At 39.2% G+C, this 19444-nt stretch overlaps 1 protein-coding gene across 1 annotated transcript in view; it reads left to right on the top strand.

Annotated features, from left to right (window-relative positions):
• LOC150075717 (solute carrier family 35 member F5) overlaps positions 1 to 19444 on the top strand; it is a 202303-nt gene that overhangs the window by 166214 nt on the left and 16645 nt on the right. Inside the window, exon 9 of the mRNA XM_090387847.1 lies at positions 5724 to 5883. Within this exon, the coding sequence (XP_090243973.1) occupies positions 5724 to 5883 (160 nt within the window). The remainder of the gene's footprint in view (positions 1 to 5723; positions 5884 to 19444) is intronic.

Here is a 19444-nt window from a genome sequence, read left to right as displayed (position 1 = left end):
GAATTTTTCTAGCAGGGACAGGGATGTGATTATTCCCTTGTATAAGGCATTGGTCAGGCCACACCTTGAGTACTGTATACAGGTCTGGAGGCCTCATTTCAAGAAGGATGTAGAGCTGCTGGAACGAGTACAGAGAAGGGCAACAATATTAGTGAATGGAACAAAGGGTTGCTCTTACGAAGAAAGGCTTAAGTTTTGCAAATTACAGAGCCTGGAGACTAGGCATCGGCGAGGTGATCTGATAGAGGTGTATAAGGCTTTGAATGGCTTGAGCATGCTCAATGCTGATGGGATTCTTCCGCTTGCTCAGAATAATCACCTGAGAGGGCATAAATTCAAATTGAGGAAGGACGGATGTCGGATAGATGTGCGGAAATTTGCCTTTAGCCAGCGGGCAGTTGGTTTGTGGAATAGACTCCCATCGCTTGTTGTTGAAGTTGATAGCCTAAACAAATTTAAGGCTCAGCTGGACAGGTATTTCGAACGAACGGAGGGGTGAAATGGGAGTAGTGGTGGTTTTTTTTTTTTTTTTTTTGGCTGATGCTGAATAAGCTTGCTTTCTTGCACCATATGCCTCTACTAATGCTAATGCTAACTTTATACTTTTAAGTTTGGCAGAAATATTGGCAGGATGTGCTGGACAGTTGTCAGTTACCAACACATGATTTTCCTTTTTTCTTCAAAAATTTCCGACATTCTTCAAAAATATCACTTGTCATCCATGCTTTTTAATTAAAGGTGTAATCAACTTCCAAAGATTTTGTGCCTCTAAAACATCTTCGGTTTTTCCGATGACTAAAAGTCTTAATTTTTCACTTCCTGTCATATTTGCTCCAACTAGCACAGTGATTCCTTCTTTGCTTTCTGCCAAAACATTTATCATCCTTAAAAGCAAGTGTTCTATTCAGTAATAGGAGCATTATAGCCATAGTAGCTTATGCACCTTTAAACTTCCATAACAACAACAATCTATTCAGTAAACATTTAAAGAATAAATCCATTTCATCAGCATTAAAAACATCCTTAAGTTCATATTCTTCCAAAATCTTCTTTAACGTATTGTTCCTCCAAATGTTGCAATCTTCTTCACTTACATTAACACTTTCTCCACAAATAACATTTTCCACAATTCTGTGGTGCTTGTTAAATTTATCTAACCACCCAGTGGTTAAATAAATTCTGTATGTCCAAGGGACTGCACAAATTTCAGAGCTTGTTGCTTAATTATTGGACCCGATATTGGTATATTCTTTTCACGTGTCATTTGCGCCCATTTTAGAACAGCTTTATCAACATCTTCGTATATACACAACTTAATTCGCTTCTTGTCTTCTGCTCCTTCAATTTAAAATTGATTCTCGATTTTTTAAAATCATAGATAAACTTCTTGCAGGTATGCCATATTTCTCCGCAATATCTTTTTTTTTTAAAACCCTGGTCAGTATCGTGAAGAATCTTTACTTTATCATTAACACTTAAACACTATCTCCTCGACATTGTTTCTGCTACTGTAAAAATCACTCTACTGCAGCTCTTGCCGACATTGTTTCTGCAGCTCTCTGCGCTGGCCATATGGTGAATTGTTAGTACCGCCTACTCAATGAAGTTTGCTTGCCAATTCAGCAGTATCACGTATTGGTGAGGGGAATGAAGGGATCCTCTTACCAAGAGAGGCTTAAGTTCTGCAAATTGCAGTGGCTGGAGACTAGGCACCTGCACAGTGATCTGATTGAGGTGTATAAAGCCTTAAATGGGTTGAGCACGCTGAATTCTGATGGGATCCTTCCACTTGTTCAGATTACGAACCTAAGGGGGCATAAATTCAAATTAAGAAAGGACAGATGTAGAATAGATGTGCAGAAATTTGCCTTTAGCCAGCGGATGGTTAACAGCTGGAATAAACTTCCATCTGTCGTGGAAGTTGATAGGTTGAATAAATTAAAGGAGGAACTGGACAGGCATTTGGAGGGAATGGTGTGTTTTTTTTTTTTTTTTTTGGCTGATGCTGCATAAACTCATACACTTGCTTTCTTGCATCACATGCCACTACTACTACTACCTTTCCTTTCAATCACTTTGAAGAAATATGCTACTTTATGAATTTCTTTTATTCTGCTTTCATTCTTATATACATGAAAGAAAATTTATGGTTAATGTATGCCGTATGTTACTTTTCAGAAAAAAAAAAAATACAAGGGCATATATCCTATGTGATTGATGACCAATTGTTCTAAAAGAACGAAATAAAAAAAAAAAATAAAAAAAACATGAAATCATCTTCTGGGAGTCCAGTTAGATGAGAACGGACATATCATAATGATTGACAGGAAGGTCACGTGGTACGGTTGAGGTGAGAAGCGAATGTCACTCAGTAGGCATTACTAAAAACAGACTGTGGAAGCATTCTGTGTATTTCCGCCGCAGCACGCTAAAGATTTACTGCAACGAATTTCGCGTTTCCCTTAGCCAACATCAATTTACAAATCTACCCTATTTATTGTAAAGTTTATGACCACTTTTAAGAAAACTCATTTGGTTTTATGACTCTAACAAAAATGAAACAAAGACCCTCCTACGGGCGTCACTGGCCACAAGTGTTCACTGAAAGAATGATTAATTCCAGATGCTAATGAGCAATTTCAGAGGAAAGAAAGCTGTATATTTGAGTGGCTGTTTAGCAGTAAATGCTTGAAAATCTTCAAAAATGCTTTTACTAATCTTTTTAAAAATTTGTTATAGAGAGACTAACACTTTACTACATGGGATTAATTTTACATGTAATTTCATTTCAAGGTGCAATGTTTTGCAAAAAAATTCATAATATAGAGAAATTCGTTAAATAGAAGTTTGGAATAGAGAAGTTCCACTGTACAGTAAACCCCCGCTATTCGCGGTATCTGTATTCTCAGTTTTGCGTGTTCGCGATCGCTGATTTAATATAAAATGAAACCTAAAAAAAATGTGAATTTTAAAGCGCCGTGAATATTTTCCGCCATAAAAAAACATGGGCGTGGCTAAAATTATCTTTCCCAGTCAAAACAGCGTTCAGTGGGTGGGGGGGGTGACAAAATCACGAGCGTGGATGTTTCTCGCTAATCCTTGTTCAGTATGTGTTATGCGCTTGTAATGGAAGGTTTGGTCGTTTGCTTTTAATTTATATGCTTATAAATTGAATAAATTTATCAATTTATAAATTGATATGCTTACAAAAGTGATAAATCTACCATTTTGCATTGTAAAACACACTTTTTCGAGTGTGTTAACAGAAGAAAGTGCCTTTATTGTGGACAAGTTCTTTTTTACCCATACAAAAATATGGCTATGAATAACAAGAGAAATGTGAAAATATGAAAGAAGGTGATGACATTAGCAAATAAAATTGAGTTTTTAGACAAAATTTCTAATGGTGAAAGTGTCTCTTCAGTGGCAAAACATTATAAAATCAATGAGTAAACGGTACGAGCAATCAAAAAATCGGAAGAAAAATCCGCCGTAGTGTCTGTGAAAACGCGCTAATTGCTTCAAAAATTTTCTCTGTAACTCGTGATGTTAAATTAGAAAAAAATGGAAAAGGCTTTAAATCTGTGGATAGAAGACCGTACTCAAAATAAAATTCCGTTAAGTTCACTCATCATTCGTGAAAAGTCAAAACTCCTTTATCAACACTTTAGCAAAACTGGTGATAGCACTGGCGGGATAAGTTTTTTTGCTAGCAGAGGCGCTAGTTTGAAAGATTTGTTTGAAATTTCTAATAAATATTACATTTAATATTAAATTTTCTTATTTTCATTTCGATGCCATATGCTTGCATTTCACTATGTACTGTCTATGTACATAGTCATATTATGAAGGTACATATAATACATACATAGACAAAATTTTAGACTAGTTTTTCTTATATATTTCATACTTTGGAACGGAACCCCTTATTACTATGGGAGAAATAACTCGGTATTCGCGACATTTCTCAGGAACGTAACCCCCACGAATAGTGGGGGTTTACTGTATTTCCAATCCACCAATTATTGTCATAAATGCAGACAATGTATTGACGAGGTTGTAAATTAACAATTGGCACATATTGAATATTGGTTTCACTAGTCTGATCTATATGAGCTACAAATGATAATGGTGTGTCATTTGATACTCTGCAAACATGAATTTGTCTTGCATCAATAGGAATAAAGTGATGATTTTCTCTTGTTTCAGCAATAGTATGACTGTCTATGAATCCTTTCTCTTAAAATGGGGTGCCTCCGTAGCCAGCTGGGAAGGAGCAGCAGTGCGTAGCACACACGCTTCTTGATTAGACTGGGGTTCGAGCCCGTCACCACCAAATACGGAGGATGCAGAAAGGTCAAGGGAATGACCACTGCATATTCCCGGAGCAATATGGCCTTAGTTGCTAATGCTCCTAAAAACCAAATAACAACAAAATCTTTCTGATGATGACACAAGTTAATAAAATTCTTGGAATTCTTGTATTGAGCTGCAGAACCATCACTGAAGTAGTAAATGTGCCTGATTTCTATCATGAAACTCTTCATATATTCAATTTTTTTTTTTTTTTTTTTTTTTTTATCGTATGATGTGAGCAATACGCGAAGGAACCAGTTTTTTCCTACTTTCTTCGTGTATCGTGGTCGTGAGATCCAACCGGATAGTGCAGCACCATCATGATATCCAAGCCCGAGGCGGGATTCGAACCCGTGACCTTTGGGCTGCCAGATAGGCACTTTACTCACCTGGCTAGCCCAGTCAGCAATATTCAATTAAGTTGGTTAGAAAAACGTGCAATGCAATTGTCAGGCAGTCACTAATTATGCAGAAACTTATATTCTGAAGTTCAACATCTTTGTAATAAATGACAAATGGATGCAATGTAGCCTGGCTATTCTCCCAGTGGAACCCTTGAACAGCATCTTGCATAACAAATGAATAATTTTCTGCAAAATCCATCAAGATGACCAGTTCTGTCATTAGGCTTTCCTTTGTTGATGTAAAATGGTAGCTTTGATGTAGTGATGACAGGAAAGGATAAATATCTTTGTACTATTCAATAAAATATTCAATAAAATCTGTTGTTAATTGCTTTGTGTCCAGTGTATCTCTATCAGTGTGTATCCATTGCTTGAATTCAGTGATATCTTCTGGTTCATTGTTTTCAAAAATAGTCTCTAGAAACTTTTTTTAATTTATCTATTCCTGGACATTTTGACTCCAAATCACAGACTGTTTTACCAATGAGAACCTTGTAATCACATTCAACAGGACTTGCTGCTAGCATTTACTTGACATTTTATGGATTGTGCATACACATACAGAATGTGATCCTGGTGCACCAACTGTGACACACCAGGTGTCACACCAGTTTTACATGTGCCTGAACATGTAAAACTAAATTAATTAATTATTATTATTTTTATTTTATTTTATATCTATGGATATGATTTATAGAGAAGCTATAAGAAATTTTTGGAAGTTGGGGTGGAAGTTGTGTTATTAAAATATTAATCTAGAGTAAGTCTGGTGTACTCATTCTGAACATTTCTCTTCTACTAACATGTAAAGTCATCTTTATTAATGAAGAAGTATGCAAAAAAAAAAGTCAAACAACCGCAATTTCAATATGAGTTAGGGCTTTTAAAACTTCTTATATAATGCAGTTGTATAAGTGTATAAGTGTATCATACTAGAATAAATTATTCAAAATTTTCTTTCAGGATTTGTGGGGCTTTTTAACTTTTTATTAATATGGCCGGGCTTTATTCTTCTACACTACACTAAAGTTGAAGAATTTCAGTGGCCATCACAGCATCAGTGGTTGTTGCTGCTTAGTAATGGACTAGTTGGTACAGTTTTATCTGAACTACTTTGGCTCTGGTAAGTTTTTTTTTTACTATCCATATCTCCGTTAGCATTAGTAGATGCATGCGATGCAAGAAAGCAAGCTTATTCTGCCTTAGACAAAAAAAAAAAAAAAAAAAAACTCCCATTTCACGCCTCCATTTGTTCCAAATGCCTGTCCAGCCCAGCCTTAAATTTATTTAGGCTATCAACTTCCACAACAAAAGATGGAAGTCTGTTCCACCAATCAACCACCCGCTGGCTAAAGGCAAACTTCTGCACATCCATTCTACAACTGTCTTTCCTCAATTTGAATCTATGTCCCCTCCTGTCTATCCTTTCTATACATACTGTACTCCCCAAATTCCAATTCTGCATGGCTTATAACTGTGTGACACCACGTCTCTGATGTCCTAATAATATCTGCCTTTGATGTCTTGACTAGCACTTCAAATTCATCAAATTTATTAAACATAGCATTGGTTCTTAATCTGAGCAAGAGGAAGAAACCCCTCAGCATTCAGCTTGCTCAACCCATTCAAGGCCTTATATACCTCAATCAGGTCGCCTCTCAGGTGCCTAATCTCCAGGCGCTGCAATTTTTTTAGAACTTAAGCCTTTCTTGGTAAGAGCGTGCTCTTCTTTGTACTCGTTCCAGCAGCTCTACATCCTTCCTAAAATGAGGCCTCTAGACCTGTACACAGTACTCTAGGAGTGGCCTGACCATTGCCTTGTACAACAGGATAATCACCTCCCTGTCCCTGCTAGCAGAATTGCTGTATATTCCATTGACAAGACTCCGTGACCTGCAATGCTCAGCGAACTTCACGTGTGACTGCACAATTACCGCCAGGTCTTTTTCATTTTCTACTTCCCTGAGTGTAGTACCACATTAAAAAAAAAAAAAAAAAAAAAAAAAAGGTAAAGTGCAGCCTTATCAACCCACTGCAGGATTGAAACCTCCTCAACAATTCATGCTGAGGGAAGTTGACCATAATCCGCCATGCTGGTCCAGTGTGGGTTGGCAGATCGACCGTATTCAGCAGTCAGGGGCTTGAACCCCGGTCTACTCAAAGAGTGTGTGCTATTGCACTCCCGCTCCTAACCACTGAGCTACGTCAGCAACCTTCTGTTGAGTTATTGCTACCAATATGCAGTACTTTGCATTTGTCATTGTTAAACTTCAGTTGCCACTTCTCAGCCCATTTGTCCAAATTATCTAGATCCAGTTGGGGTAGCATACTGTTGTTAACAACTCTGCCAACCTTTGTATCATCTGCAAACTTGGACATTAATCCTGATATACTTTCATCAATATGATTGTTGAATACACAAAACAACAATGGGCCCAGCACTGAATCCTGGTGGACTCCATTAATAACGTTAGTCCACGTAGAGCAGTGTCTATTTATTGCCAGTCTCTCCCATCTTCCACTCACCATCCCTTTATCCATTGCAGCAACTTGCCCTTAATGTAATACCGCTCCAATTTTTACAGCAGTCTTCCATGTGCAACTGTATCAAAAGCTTTCCTGAAATCCAAGTATATGATATCAAAATTATTTCTTGCATCCAGTTCCTTTGTGACCACATCGTAGTATTCAATCAAATTGGCCAGACAAGACTTCCCCTTAACAAACCCATGCTGTCTTAACTATTACTGCAGTCTTGTCTAGGTGAACCTGCATCATTTCTTTAACCGGTGACTCCATTATTTTCCCTGGAACAGAAGTTAAACTAACAGGTCTATAATTATTTGCGCCACCCTTTGAACCCCCTTTGTGAATTGGGGATACATTTGCACATCTCCAGTCTGTGGGGACCTCCCCTGAATCTAAGGATGCTCTCATAATTATGGCTATGGGTTTGCTTGTTTAGCTTCAACAATTTCTCCTCCACTTTGCTCTCTGTTATTACAAAATCATTTAGCTGCCTGTAGAGTTTAGTAAACTTCTGTCCACCCCTTCCTTACAGAATTCCTCTTATGTGAATGTAGATGCAAAATACTATGTATATAAAGTGCTTAGCATCATAATACACAGCCATTTCTGAATAAACAGAAAATTTTTAAGGTGGCATCGTTTTAGGTTATATCTCATATTGTGAATGCCTTCATAACGAGTTGCCATGATATTGCACTACTTCGAATAAGTAACGCTTCACCTAAGGAGAAGACTAGTGTTACTTATTCTCAGATAGGTACCACCACCCAGACAGCACTGTTTCAGGGCTATTTGGCCCTTCGTCAGTGAGTGGGTAGGTACCCAAGTGATGCAATGATGGCAAAAACAGTTAAAAACGATGGCAAAAACGATGCCACCTTAAAAATTTTCTGTTTATTCAGAAATGGCTGTGTATTATGATGCTAAGCACTTTATATACATAGTCTAAATTTGATCGCAGCTTGAGGCTCTAGCCCTAAATGCGCCTTAGTCTAAATACATCATACACCATCAAGCATCTCTCATATTGTGGAGTTATACTTCATAACTGTTTTTGCCATCATTGCATCACTTGGGTACCTACCCACTCACTGACGAAGGGCCAAATAGCCCTGAAACAGTGCTGTCTGGGTGGTGGTACCTATCTGAGAATAAGTAACACTAGTCTTCTCCTTAGGTGAAGCGTTACTTATTCGAAGTAGTGCAATATCATGGCAACTCGTTGTGAAGGCATTCACAATATGAGATATAACCTAAAACGATGCCACCTTAAAAATTTTCTGTTTATTCAGAAATGGCTGTGTATTATGATGCTAAGCACTTTATATACATAGTCTAAATTTGATCGCAGCTTGAGGCTCTAGCCCTAAATGCGCCTTAGTCTAAATACATCATACACCATCAAGCATCTCTCATATTGTGGAGTTATACTTCATAACTGTTTTTGCCATCATTGCATCACTTGGGTACCTACCCACTCACTGACGAAGGGCCAAATAGCCCTGAAACAGTGCTGTCTGGGTGGTGGTACCTATCTGAGAATAAGTAACACTAGTCTTCTCCTTAGGTGAAGCGTTACTTATTCGAAGTAGTGCAATATCATGGCAACTCGTTGTGAAGGCATTCACAATATGAGATATAACCTAAAACGATGCCACCTTAAAAATTTTCTGTTTATTCAGAAATGGCTGTGTATTATGATGCTAAGCACTTTATATACATAGTCTAAATTTGATCGCAGCTTGAGGCTCTAGCCCTAAATGCGCCTTAGATGCAAAATACTCGTTCAGTTTGTCAGCTATCTGAGCAGAATCATCAACAGTCAAATAACCAGCAACAAGAGGACCAATATGATTCATCCCCTTCCATCTAGAGTTTACATAAAGAAAGAAGTCTGTTGTTTTTCTTTGCATCCATTACAGAGTAGCTTATATCTGCCATAGGCTTCTGTGTCACTTACTAATTTATATGCAGGTGCCTAGTTTCCAGATACTGTAATTTGCAAAACTTAAGCCTTTCTTCGTAAGAGCAACCCTTCGTTCCATTCACTAACCTTGTTGCCCTTCTTGTTCCAGCAGCTCTACATCCTTCTTGAAATGAGGCCTCCAGACCTGTATACAGTACTCAAGGTGTGGCCTGACCATTGCCTTATACAAGGTAATAATCACCTCCTTATCCCTGCTAGAAAAATTCCTGCATATCATTGATAAGACACCATGTAGCCCAGCTGCACTGCTCAGAGAACTTCATATCTGCCTGCACAATTACCCCCAGGTCCTTTTCATTTTCTACCACTGTCAGTGTAGTACCACAGAATTGATACGTTGCTCTGGGGTTGCTGTTTCCCATATGTAGTAGTTTACATTTGTCAATGTTAAACTTCATTTGCCACCTCTCAGCCTATCTGCTCAACCTTTCCAGATCCTGTTGCAGCAGCATAGTGTCAGTAGTGTCCTTGACAACCCTGCCAACCTTTGTATCGTCTGCAAACTTGGACATTAATCCCGATATACCATCATCAATATCATTTATAAATACAGAAAACAATAATGGACCCAACACTGAGCCCTGAGGGACTCCACTAATAACATCAGTCCACGATGAGCAGTGTCCATTGATTACCACTCTCTGTCTTCTCCCCCTCAACCACCCCTTTATCCATAGCAGCAATTTGCCTCCAATGTCACACTGCTCCAATTTGTGTAGCAGTCTTCCATGTGCAGCAGTATCAAAAGCCTTTCTAAGATCCAAGTATATAATATCAAAGTTATTCCCTGCATCATAGTATCCAATCAAATTGGTCAGGCAAGACTTCCTCTTAACAAAACCATGCTGTGTCCGAGCTATAACTGAACTCTTGTCCATATGATCCTTCAGTGCTTCCTTAACCAGTGCCTCCATTAATTTTCCTGGAACAGAAGTTAAACTCAGGTCTATAATTACTTGTCAGCCTTTGATCCTCCTTTGTGAATTGGGGTCACATTTGCACATCTCCAGTCTATGGGTACCTCCCCTGAGTCCAAGGAAGCTCTCATAATTATGGCTAAGGGTTTGCTTACTTCCTTTGCTGCCTCCTTTAATATAACTGGATAGATCCCATCCACCCCAGGTGCCTTTCTTGTGTTTATCTTCAACAGTTTCTCCTCCACTTTACTCCCAGTTATTTCAAGATTCTGTAGCTTACTGCTAGAGTTGAATACACCTCTGGCATTCCCCTTGCTGAATAACTCCTCATGTGTGAATGTCGATGCAAAATATTCATTTAGTTTGTTAGCTACCTGAGCAGGATCATCAACAGTTGACCCATCAATATCAAGTGGACCAATCTGATTCATCCCCTTCCTTCTAGAGTTTACATAAGAAAAGAACTCTTTACTGTTTTTCTTTGCATCCTTTGCCAAAGATTTCTCGTAATCTGCCTTCGCCTGCCTAACCTCCTTTGTAACTTGGTTTCAGATCAACTTATATCTATCATAGGCTTCTGTGTCACATGTTAATTTTTATGTATCCCAAGCATTTTTCTTCTCTGTCATATGTCTCATTAGTTCATCTGACATCCATTTAGGCCTAAACCCTGAACAGTATTTCTTAGTTGGTATGTATAGCCTAGTAGCTTCCAGGGTAAGTTCTTTGAATGCTTCCCATTTTGAATTTGCTGTTGGTAACATCATCAGTTGGTCCCACTGTATAGAATTTAAATACTGTCTCAGACCATCGTAGTCGCCTTTATGAAAGCAATAACCCTTCCCTTTAACTCTGATGGTAGTTACCTCTTTGAGTAAATCCCACTTCAGCACACTGTGATCACTGCCACCTAGTGGTTCATTTACCTGCAGATTCTTAATGCAGGAAGAATCACTACTGATAATCAAATCAAGAGTATTACTCCCTCTAGTTGCCTCCCGAACATGCTGATATAGAAAACAATCATCCAATAAATCCACAAAAGCCGTGGTAGTGTATGAGTGACCAACCCACAAATTCCAGTCAATATCTGGGAAATTAAAATCCCCCATTATAAGGCCCTCTGATTTACTGGCCCACTCTATTTTCCTGTACAGTTTCTTATTATACTCATCAGGGCCTATAGCACACTCCTACTCTCAATTTTGATCTCCCAATGCTTATGTCATACCAAACTGACTCAACACTGCACTGTCCAGCGATGTTGATTGGCTTCACTTCCTTGGATTTTATGTGTTTCTTAACTAATAGCATAACACCTCCTCCCTTCCTATCCTGTCTATCCTTTCTGTAGACGTTGTACTCCCGAATTTCCAGTTCTGCATTCCTTATATCTGTGTGACACCACGTCTCTGATATCCCAACGATATCCGCCTTTGATGCTTTGAGCAATACCTCAAATTCATCAAATTTATTTACCAAACTCCTAGCATTGGTGTACACGTAAGTATACATGCACCTGTTCTTTTTCTTTGCTACCCTAACACAACCCAAGTGTTTACTTGTACTGCAATGACTCCCAGCAGTCTCTGAAATATCCTGCATCTTGTTTTTCAGGCTTCTGCTCATTCCTGTCTGTGTTTACTAAAACTGTTGTATAAAGGTTGCAAATGCTCATTTTGGAATATTTTGAGAGCACCTGTGAAATATTACTTAGCTTTGCCTTAACTATTAATAAATATCTTTTTTTTATATTTCTATTTGTGATGCTAATCATTATTGTAACATACCACTGCAAAAAAGAGTTAGAAATGTGAAATTCCCAGGTGATACACTGTCTTTGAACACCAGTGTACTAACGTTTATGTTCAAGCGGATAAAGAGTCCCTCAGGCTTGAAAGCTACTTTGCTTTATTTTATTTAGTTTATTTTATTCAATTTAGTTTACCTTAGTTTTGTACCTGCAGTTTCATTATTATTTACTATTTCCATTCCTCCGGTGGAGAACAATATTCATACTTCCTATACTCTGGATCCTGGAGCAAGAAGCCTTTGTAGTTTTAGCATTAGCATTAGCATTAGTAGAGGCATATGATGCAAGAAAGCAAGCTTATTCAGCATCAGCCAAAAAAAAAAAAAAAAAAAACCACCACTACTCCCATTTCACCCCTCCGTTCGTTCGAAATACCTGTCCAGCTGAGCCTTAAATTTGTTTAGGCTATCAACTTCAACAACAAGCGATGGGAGTCAGTTCAACCAACCAACCACCCGCTGGCCAAAGGCAAATTTCCACACATCTATCCGACATCCGTCCTTCCTCAATTTGAATTTTATTCGTATTCTCTATAGTACCTGTACATATGACGTTACTTTGTATTTACAGAATATTTCATCTCAATTGCCCCATTACAGCACCTTCACTTTGCCCACTGTTGCAAATCTCACCACATTATTCCGAAATGTTTTTGCTACAAGGCATCCTTCTCTCATAACTATATGAAGCTTGCCTGCTTCAACATTGGCTTAAAGACCCTGCAGATTTGAATTGGCTGCTTGCATCAAGATCTAAAGAGATCCTCCATTAACAAGGCAGTACACACCCTTGAGCTTAAAAGTTTTGTTTCTTGTTCAACCTTTTCTATCATCATCCAGACTTTTTTCTCAGATCATCCGCGAGTCTAACTATGTTGCTCATGCCAGCAAGTTAAGTTCAGCACCTTACTTCGAGAATCCCACGGTCAATCACTCTCACTCCATCCCGAATCTACGCAGCATGTACTTATCCAGGGAACTTCTCGCTCTTGGGATGAAGTTTGCGGTATTACCTCAAAGTCCTGCCATCACACAGCTTGCTATATGAATAGAGGCGTCTTTAACCCACCTACCCGAAGAAACTGCCAATGAGATTGGCTTCAAGGCCGCACCAATCTTGCAATATGTTTTTCCTGTAGCCTCTTACCTCAACCGCCACCAGCTTAACACTCTCAGTTCACTTAGGGGGGATGACAGCATTGCCATTCTGCTGGCTGACAAGGGACATAGCACTGTAGTTCTAGATCGATCTGAGTACAAGGATAAAGCCATATCCCTTCTACACAACACCAGCATTTAGGAAACAGTACATGACCCTCCGATCAAGGTCTTGGAGCGGTGGGAGGCCAGCGTCAACAGTTTGGTCTACTTCTGGTTCAAATCTAAGATTTCAAAAACCACACGTTGTCAGCTGCACGCAACTGGAATTCAACTTCCTCAGTTTTATGAACTCCCAAAAGTACATAAACCACGTGAACATAAACACATAAACCATGTTATTAGTGGAGTCCCACAGGGTTCAGTATTGGGTCCATTATTGTTTTCTGTATTTATAAATGATATTGTTGATGGTATATCAAGCTTAATGTCCAAGTTTGCAGATGATACGAAGGTTGGCAGGGTTGTCAAGGACACTACTGACACTATGTTACTGCAACAGGATCTGGAAAGGTTGAGCAGATGGGCTGAGAGGTGGCAAATGAAGTTTAACATTGACAAATGTAAAGTACTGCATATGGGAAACAGCAACCCCAGAGCAACGTATCAACTCTGTGGTACTACACTGACAGTGTTAGAGAATGAAAGGGACCTGGGGGGTGGTTGTGCAGGCAGATATGAAGTTTTCTGAGCAGTGCAGATGGGCTGCAAGAGTAGCTCATGGTATATTGTTGATGATATATAGGGATTTTTCTAGCAGGGATAAGGCAATGGTCAGGCCACACCTAGAGTACTGTATACAGGTCTGGAGGCCTCATTTCAAGAAGGATGTAGAGATGCTGGAATGAGTGCAGAGAAGGGCAACAAGATTAGTGAATGGAACAAAGGGGTGCTCTTACGAAAAAAGGCTTAAGTTTTGCAAATTACAGTGTCTGGGGACACTGTACAGTGTCTATCAGATCACCAGCGAGGTGATCTGATAGAGGTGTATAAAGCCTTGAATGGTTTGAGCATGCTCAATGATGGGATTCTTCCTCTTGCTCAGAATAATCACCTGAGAGGGCATAAATTCAAATTGAGAAAAGACAGATGTAGGATAGACGTGAGGGAATTTGCCTTTAGCCAGTGGGTGGTTGGTTGGTGGAATAGACTTCCATCCCTTGTCATGGAAGTTGATAGCCTAAATAAGTTTAAGGCTCAGCTGGACAGGTATTTCGAACGAACAGAGTGGTGAAGTGGAAGTGGTTATTTTTTATTTATTTATTTATTATTATTATTTTTTTTATTTTTTTTTTTTTTTTTGCTGATGCTGCATAAGTTTGCTTTCTTGCATCAAATGCCTCTACTAATGCTAATGCTAATGGTGCCCCTTTACAACCAATTGTCTCTTCTTGCAATTTGCCAACATATTAACTTTCGAAATTTGTCGCTGGACTACTAACGGCCCTCGTAAGTAACACCCACCATACCGTCTCAAACAGTGGGCAATTCTTGTACCTCGTCTCTAACCTCACTATCTTTGAAGACCGAGTCATGGCCTCCTTTGATGTCCCTTTGTTCACATCAGTTCCTATTCAACAAGCCATTGCATGTGCAAGACAACTTTTAGACAGTGACTCCAACCTGCGCAATAGAACCTCACTATATGCTGCAGACATTTGCACTGCTCTCAGTTAATGTTTGACCAGTGGTGTAGTCGTGTTTGGCGACTCTCCCTCTCTCTCTTTAGGCAGATTCACGGCACGGCCATGGGTGCCCCTGTCAGCTCTAAGATTTTAAAAACCACACATAAGCTGCATGCAACTGGAATTCAACTTTCCCAGTTTTATGGACTCCCAAAAGTATATAAAAATTGTATTATTAATTTCACATGGTATAAGAGTGGTTATTAATTATAGTAACTATTACTATTCAAATTCTGCTTCCCTTATGTTTGAATGACATCACCTCTCTGATATCCCAAAAAATATATACCTTTAATGACTTGGCCAGCACTTCAAATTCATCAAGTTTATTTACTATGCACCTGTTCTTGCTCTTCGTTCGCTAACACAGGCATTTAAATCCCAACACCTTGCTTTCCAGGCTACTGCATGTTCAAATAGGAGCGATACAATAATCACTTGTAGTTCAAGTCCTTAGGTATACGCTTAATAATATTAGTGCAAATGTCTACAACAATAGTTTCTTTTGTACCCTTAAAAAATGATACCTGCTCTACAGCATCATCAATTTTTTCCCATTGAAGACATGCACAGGTCCTTTTGCACCGTCACTTTCACAATTTCCCATTTCCCTGAGAGGGCGCTGACTCTCTTTAAAAATTACAGCTGTGAGTTACAGGCTCCGAAAAAGCAATGTGTTCGCCTTTTTATTTACATAATTTTTATTTTATATTATACTTAATACGTAGTCTTATAGTTATAGTTATGCTGGTTATTTTTATTTTAATTTAAATAAAGAGTTTTTGTGGATTACTACTTAATTTACATCAAACCTTTATTTCGTTCGATTCATTCAGCAGCCATTGTTTTTGTATATAGTGGTAGGGAATTCAAATTTTTCATTGAGGTAGCTAGGTAGCTCTAACGCATAATTATAAAGAGTAATACGCTTCACTGTTTCTATTAGATAGCGTAGTATTGACATTTAATTAATTTAATTTATTGATCTTATTAATTTAAAATAGCATGCCCCAAACTAGAGCAGCAAAGCAACGGGCACGAAGTGGCAGGAGTGCTGTGACTTGGGGGAAAACTGAGGGGGACGATTCTCCAACGCATCACAGCCTTAAAAAATGTGCAACTTGTGAAATGTTTGCCGAACTCTCTGGAACGGAACATGATATTGCCATGGGGGATGCCTGTGTGTGTGTGTGTGTGCGTGTGCGCGTGCGTGCGTGCGTGCGTGATGTGAGGAGTGCAAGGAAATCAGGCGACAACTCAGCTTTGTTATGGGCCTATATGAGAGTTTGAAGGACAGGATGGATGCCCTCGAAAGATCTAAATTGAGGGGCCCATCAAGCTCTCAGCTACCCACAGCAATGCTAGAGCTTGCACTTGGTCATCACGCAACACAGCGGCAACCCATAAGACAGAATGCGCTGGTCCCACAGGAACTAGTAGTTGTTGGTGACTCTATTATCAAGGAACGGGGAACATGCTTTGTAAAAATGATAGGTGGAACAGGACCAGGGTATGTCTGCCAGGGGCAAAGTTGATGACGTAGAGCGGATATCATCTTTTAAGGCACAAAAGGTGATATAGTTGTACACATTGGCACCAATGATATCAAGAGTAGGAGACTGGCAGAATTACTAAACAAGTACAGTCACTGTTGAACAAAAGCCGAGAATTAGGGTTGAATTTGAAAGTGTCTGCAATTCTGCCCAGACACGATAGGAGGGAGTATATGATGAGAGCCTTGTCGATCAATTCTGCCCTGAAAAGATTGTGCAAGGCTCAAGGGGTAGAATTTTTTTCAGCCTGGACTGTACTTGTTAACAGGAAAGACTGCCTCTACAGGGATGGGATACACTTAAATAGAAAGGGTTCAAGAATATTTGCTGATGCTATCGAGGCAGTGTTAGGTGGGTCGGAAAACTGATAGCTTGGGGGAATACAAGGACTAATAGTTTAACAGTAGCCGTAGGCAGAGGTGAAGGTGATTCTTGCACAACTTCTATTAGAATAAGTAGCGACCTGGAGCGAGGGGTGTTGGGGGTTTCAGGTTTGTTGTGTTTGTTATTTGGTTTTTAGGAGCATTAGCAACTAAGGCCATATTGGTCCGGGATATGCGGTGGTCATTCCCTGACCTTTCCGCATCCTCCGTATTTGGTGGTGACGGGCTCGAACCCCGGTCTAATCAAGAAGCGTGTGCTACGCACTGCTGCACCTTCCCACCTGGCTACGGAGGCGCCTGGGGTTTCAGGGACGGATAGCAGTCATCCTGATATAGGTGGGTATATGGGATATGTTAGGGTAACTAGGAATAGGACTAGGAGCATGTATGCTTGCTTGTATACCAATGCTAGAAATATAGTAAATAAATTTGATGAATTTGAAGTGTTGGTCAAGACATCAAAGGCGGATATTGTTGGCATTGCAGAGACGTGGTGTCACACAGATATAAGGAATGCAGAACTGGAATTTGGGGAGTACAATGTGTACAGAAAGGATAGACAAGATAGAAAGGGAGGAGGTGTTATGCTGTTAATTAAGAAAAACATAATATCAAAAGAAGTGCACCCAGTTGATACAGATGAACAGTGCATTGTTGAGCCAGTTTGGTGTGACATAAGCACTGTGAAAGCAAAAATAAGAGTAGGAGTGTGTCATAGGCCTAATGACACGAATGAGTACAATGAACAATTATACAGAGAAATAGAGTGGGCCAGTAAATCGGAATGTCTTATAATGGGGGATTTTAACTTCCCAGATATTGAATGGAACTTGTGGGTTGGTCGCTCCCACACTAGTCAGATTTTATGGATTTATTGGAAGATTGTTTTCTGCAGCAGCATGTTCGAGAGGCAACCAGAGAGAGAGTAATACTCTTAGCATTAGCATTAGTAGAGGCATTTGATGCAAGAAAGCAAGCTTATGCAGCATCAGCCAAAAAAAAAAAAAAAAAAAAAAAAAAAGTAACATAAATAAATAAAAATAACCACTTCCACTTCACCCCTCTGTTCGTTCGAAATACCTGTCCAGCTGAGCCTTAAACTTATTTAGGCTATCAACTTCCACGACAAGGGATGGAAGTCTGTTCCATCCCTTGTCTCTTGATCTGGTTATAAGCAGTGATCATTCGTTTATTAAGAATTTGCATATAAAGGAACCACTAGGGGGTTCCTTTATATGTAGGAACCACTAGGTGGCATTGATCACAGTGTATTGGTGTGGGATTTACTTAAAGATATAATTACCATCAGGGGTAAAGGAAAGGGTTTTTACTTCCATAAAGGTGAGTACAGTGATCTCAGAAAGTTTTTAAATTCTGTACAGTGGGATAAACTGACGATGTTACCAACAGTAAATTCTAAGTGGGAAGCATTCAAGGAATTAATCGTGGATGCTACTAAAAGTTTCATACCTATTAAGAAATATTGTTCAAGGTTTAGGCCTAAATGGTTATTAAATGAACTAATGAGACTCGTGACAGAGAAGAAAAATGCATGGGATGCATATAAATTATCAAGCGACTCAGAAGCCTATGGCAGATGTAAGATAGTCTGTAATCACGTCACAAAGGAGGTTAGGCAGGCGAAGGCAGATTACGAGAAATTCTTGACAAAAGATGCTAAGAAAAACAGGAAGGATTTCTTTACTTATATAAACTCTAAAAGGAAGGGGATGAATCTGAATGGTCCACTTGACATTGATGGTTCGACTGTTGATGATCCTGCTCAGATAGCAAACAAACTGAATGAGTATTTTGCATCTACATTCACACATGAGGAATTATTAAGGTTTGAAAATGGCAGATGGTTATCAAATTGTTGCAGGATACTTAATGATTTTGTAATAACTGAGAGCAAAGTGGAGGAGAAATTGTTGAAGATAAACATAAGAAAGCACCTGGGGTGGATGGGATCTATCCAGTTATATTAAAGGAGGCGGCAAAGCAACTAAGCAAGCCCTTAGCCATAATTATGAGAGCATCCTTGGACTCAGGGGAGGTCCCCACGGACTGGAGATGTGCAAATGTATCCCCAATTCACAAAGGGGGGTCGAAGGGTGACACAAGTAATTACAGACCAGTTAGTTTAACTTCTGTTCTGGGTAAAATAATGGTGTCACTGGTTAAAGATGCATTGCAGGATCATCTAGACAAGACTGCAGCAATAATTCAGACACAGCATGGGTTTGTTAAGGGAAAGTCTTGTCTGACAAATTTGATAGGATATTATGATGTGGTTACAAAGGAACTGGATGCAAAAAATAATTTTGATATCATATATTTGGATTTTAGGAAAGCTTTTGACACTGTTGCACATGAAAGACTATTGTACGAATTGGAACAGAATGGTATTAAGGGTAAGTTGCTACAATGGATAAAAGGATGGTTAAGTGGGAGAAGACAGAGGGTGGTAATCAATGGGTGCTGCTCTTCGTGGACTAATGTTATTAGTGGAGTCCCGCAGGGTTCGGTGTTGAGTCCACTGTTGTTTTGTATATTTATCAATGATATTGATGAAGGTATATGAGGCTTAATGTCGAAGTTTGCAGATGATACAAAGGTTGGCAGGGTTGTTAATGACAGTAATGGCAGTGTGCTACTGC

The sequence above is a fragment of the Mastigoproctus giganteus genome, chromosome 13 (assembly GCF_048544385.1).
Source record: "Mastigoproctus giganteus isolate SK-2022 chromosome 13, ASM4854438v1, whole genome shotgun sequence".
NCBI lineage: Eukaryota > Metazoa > Arthropoda > Arachnida > Uropygi > Thelyphonidae > Mastigoproctus > Mastigoproctus giganteus.
This window is presented reverse-complemented; position numbering and strand designations above follow the sequence as displayed.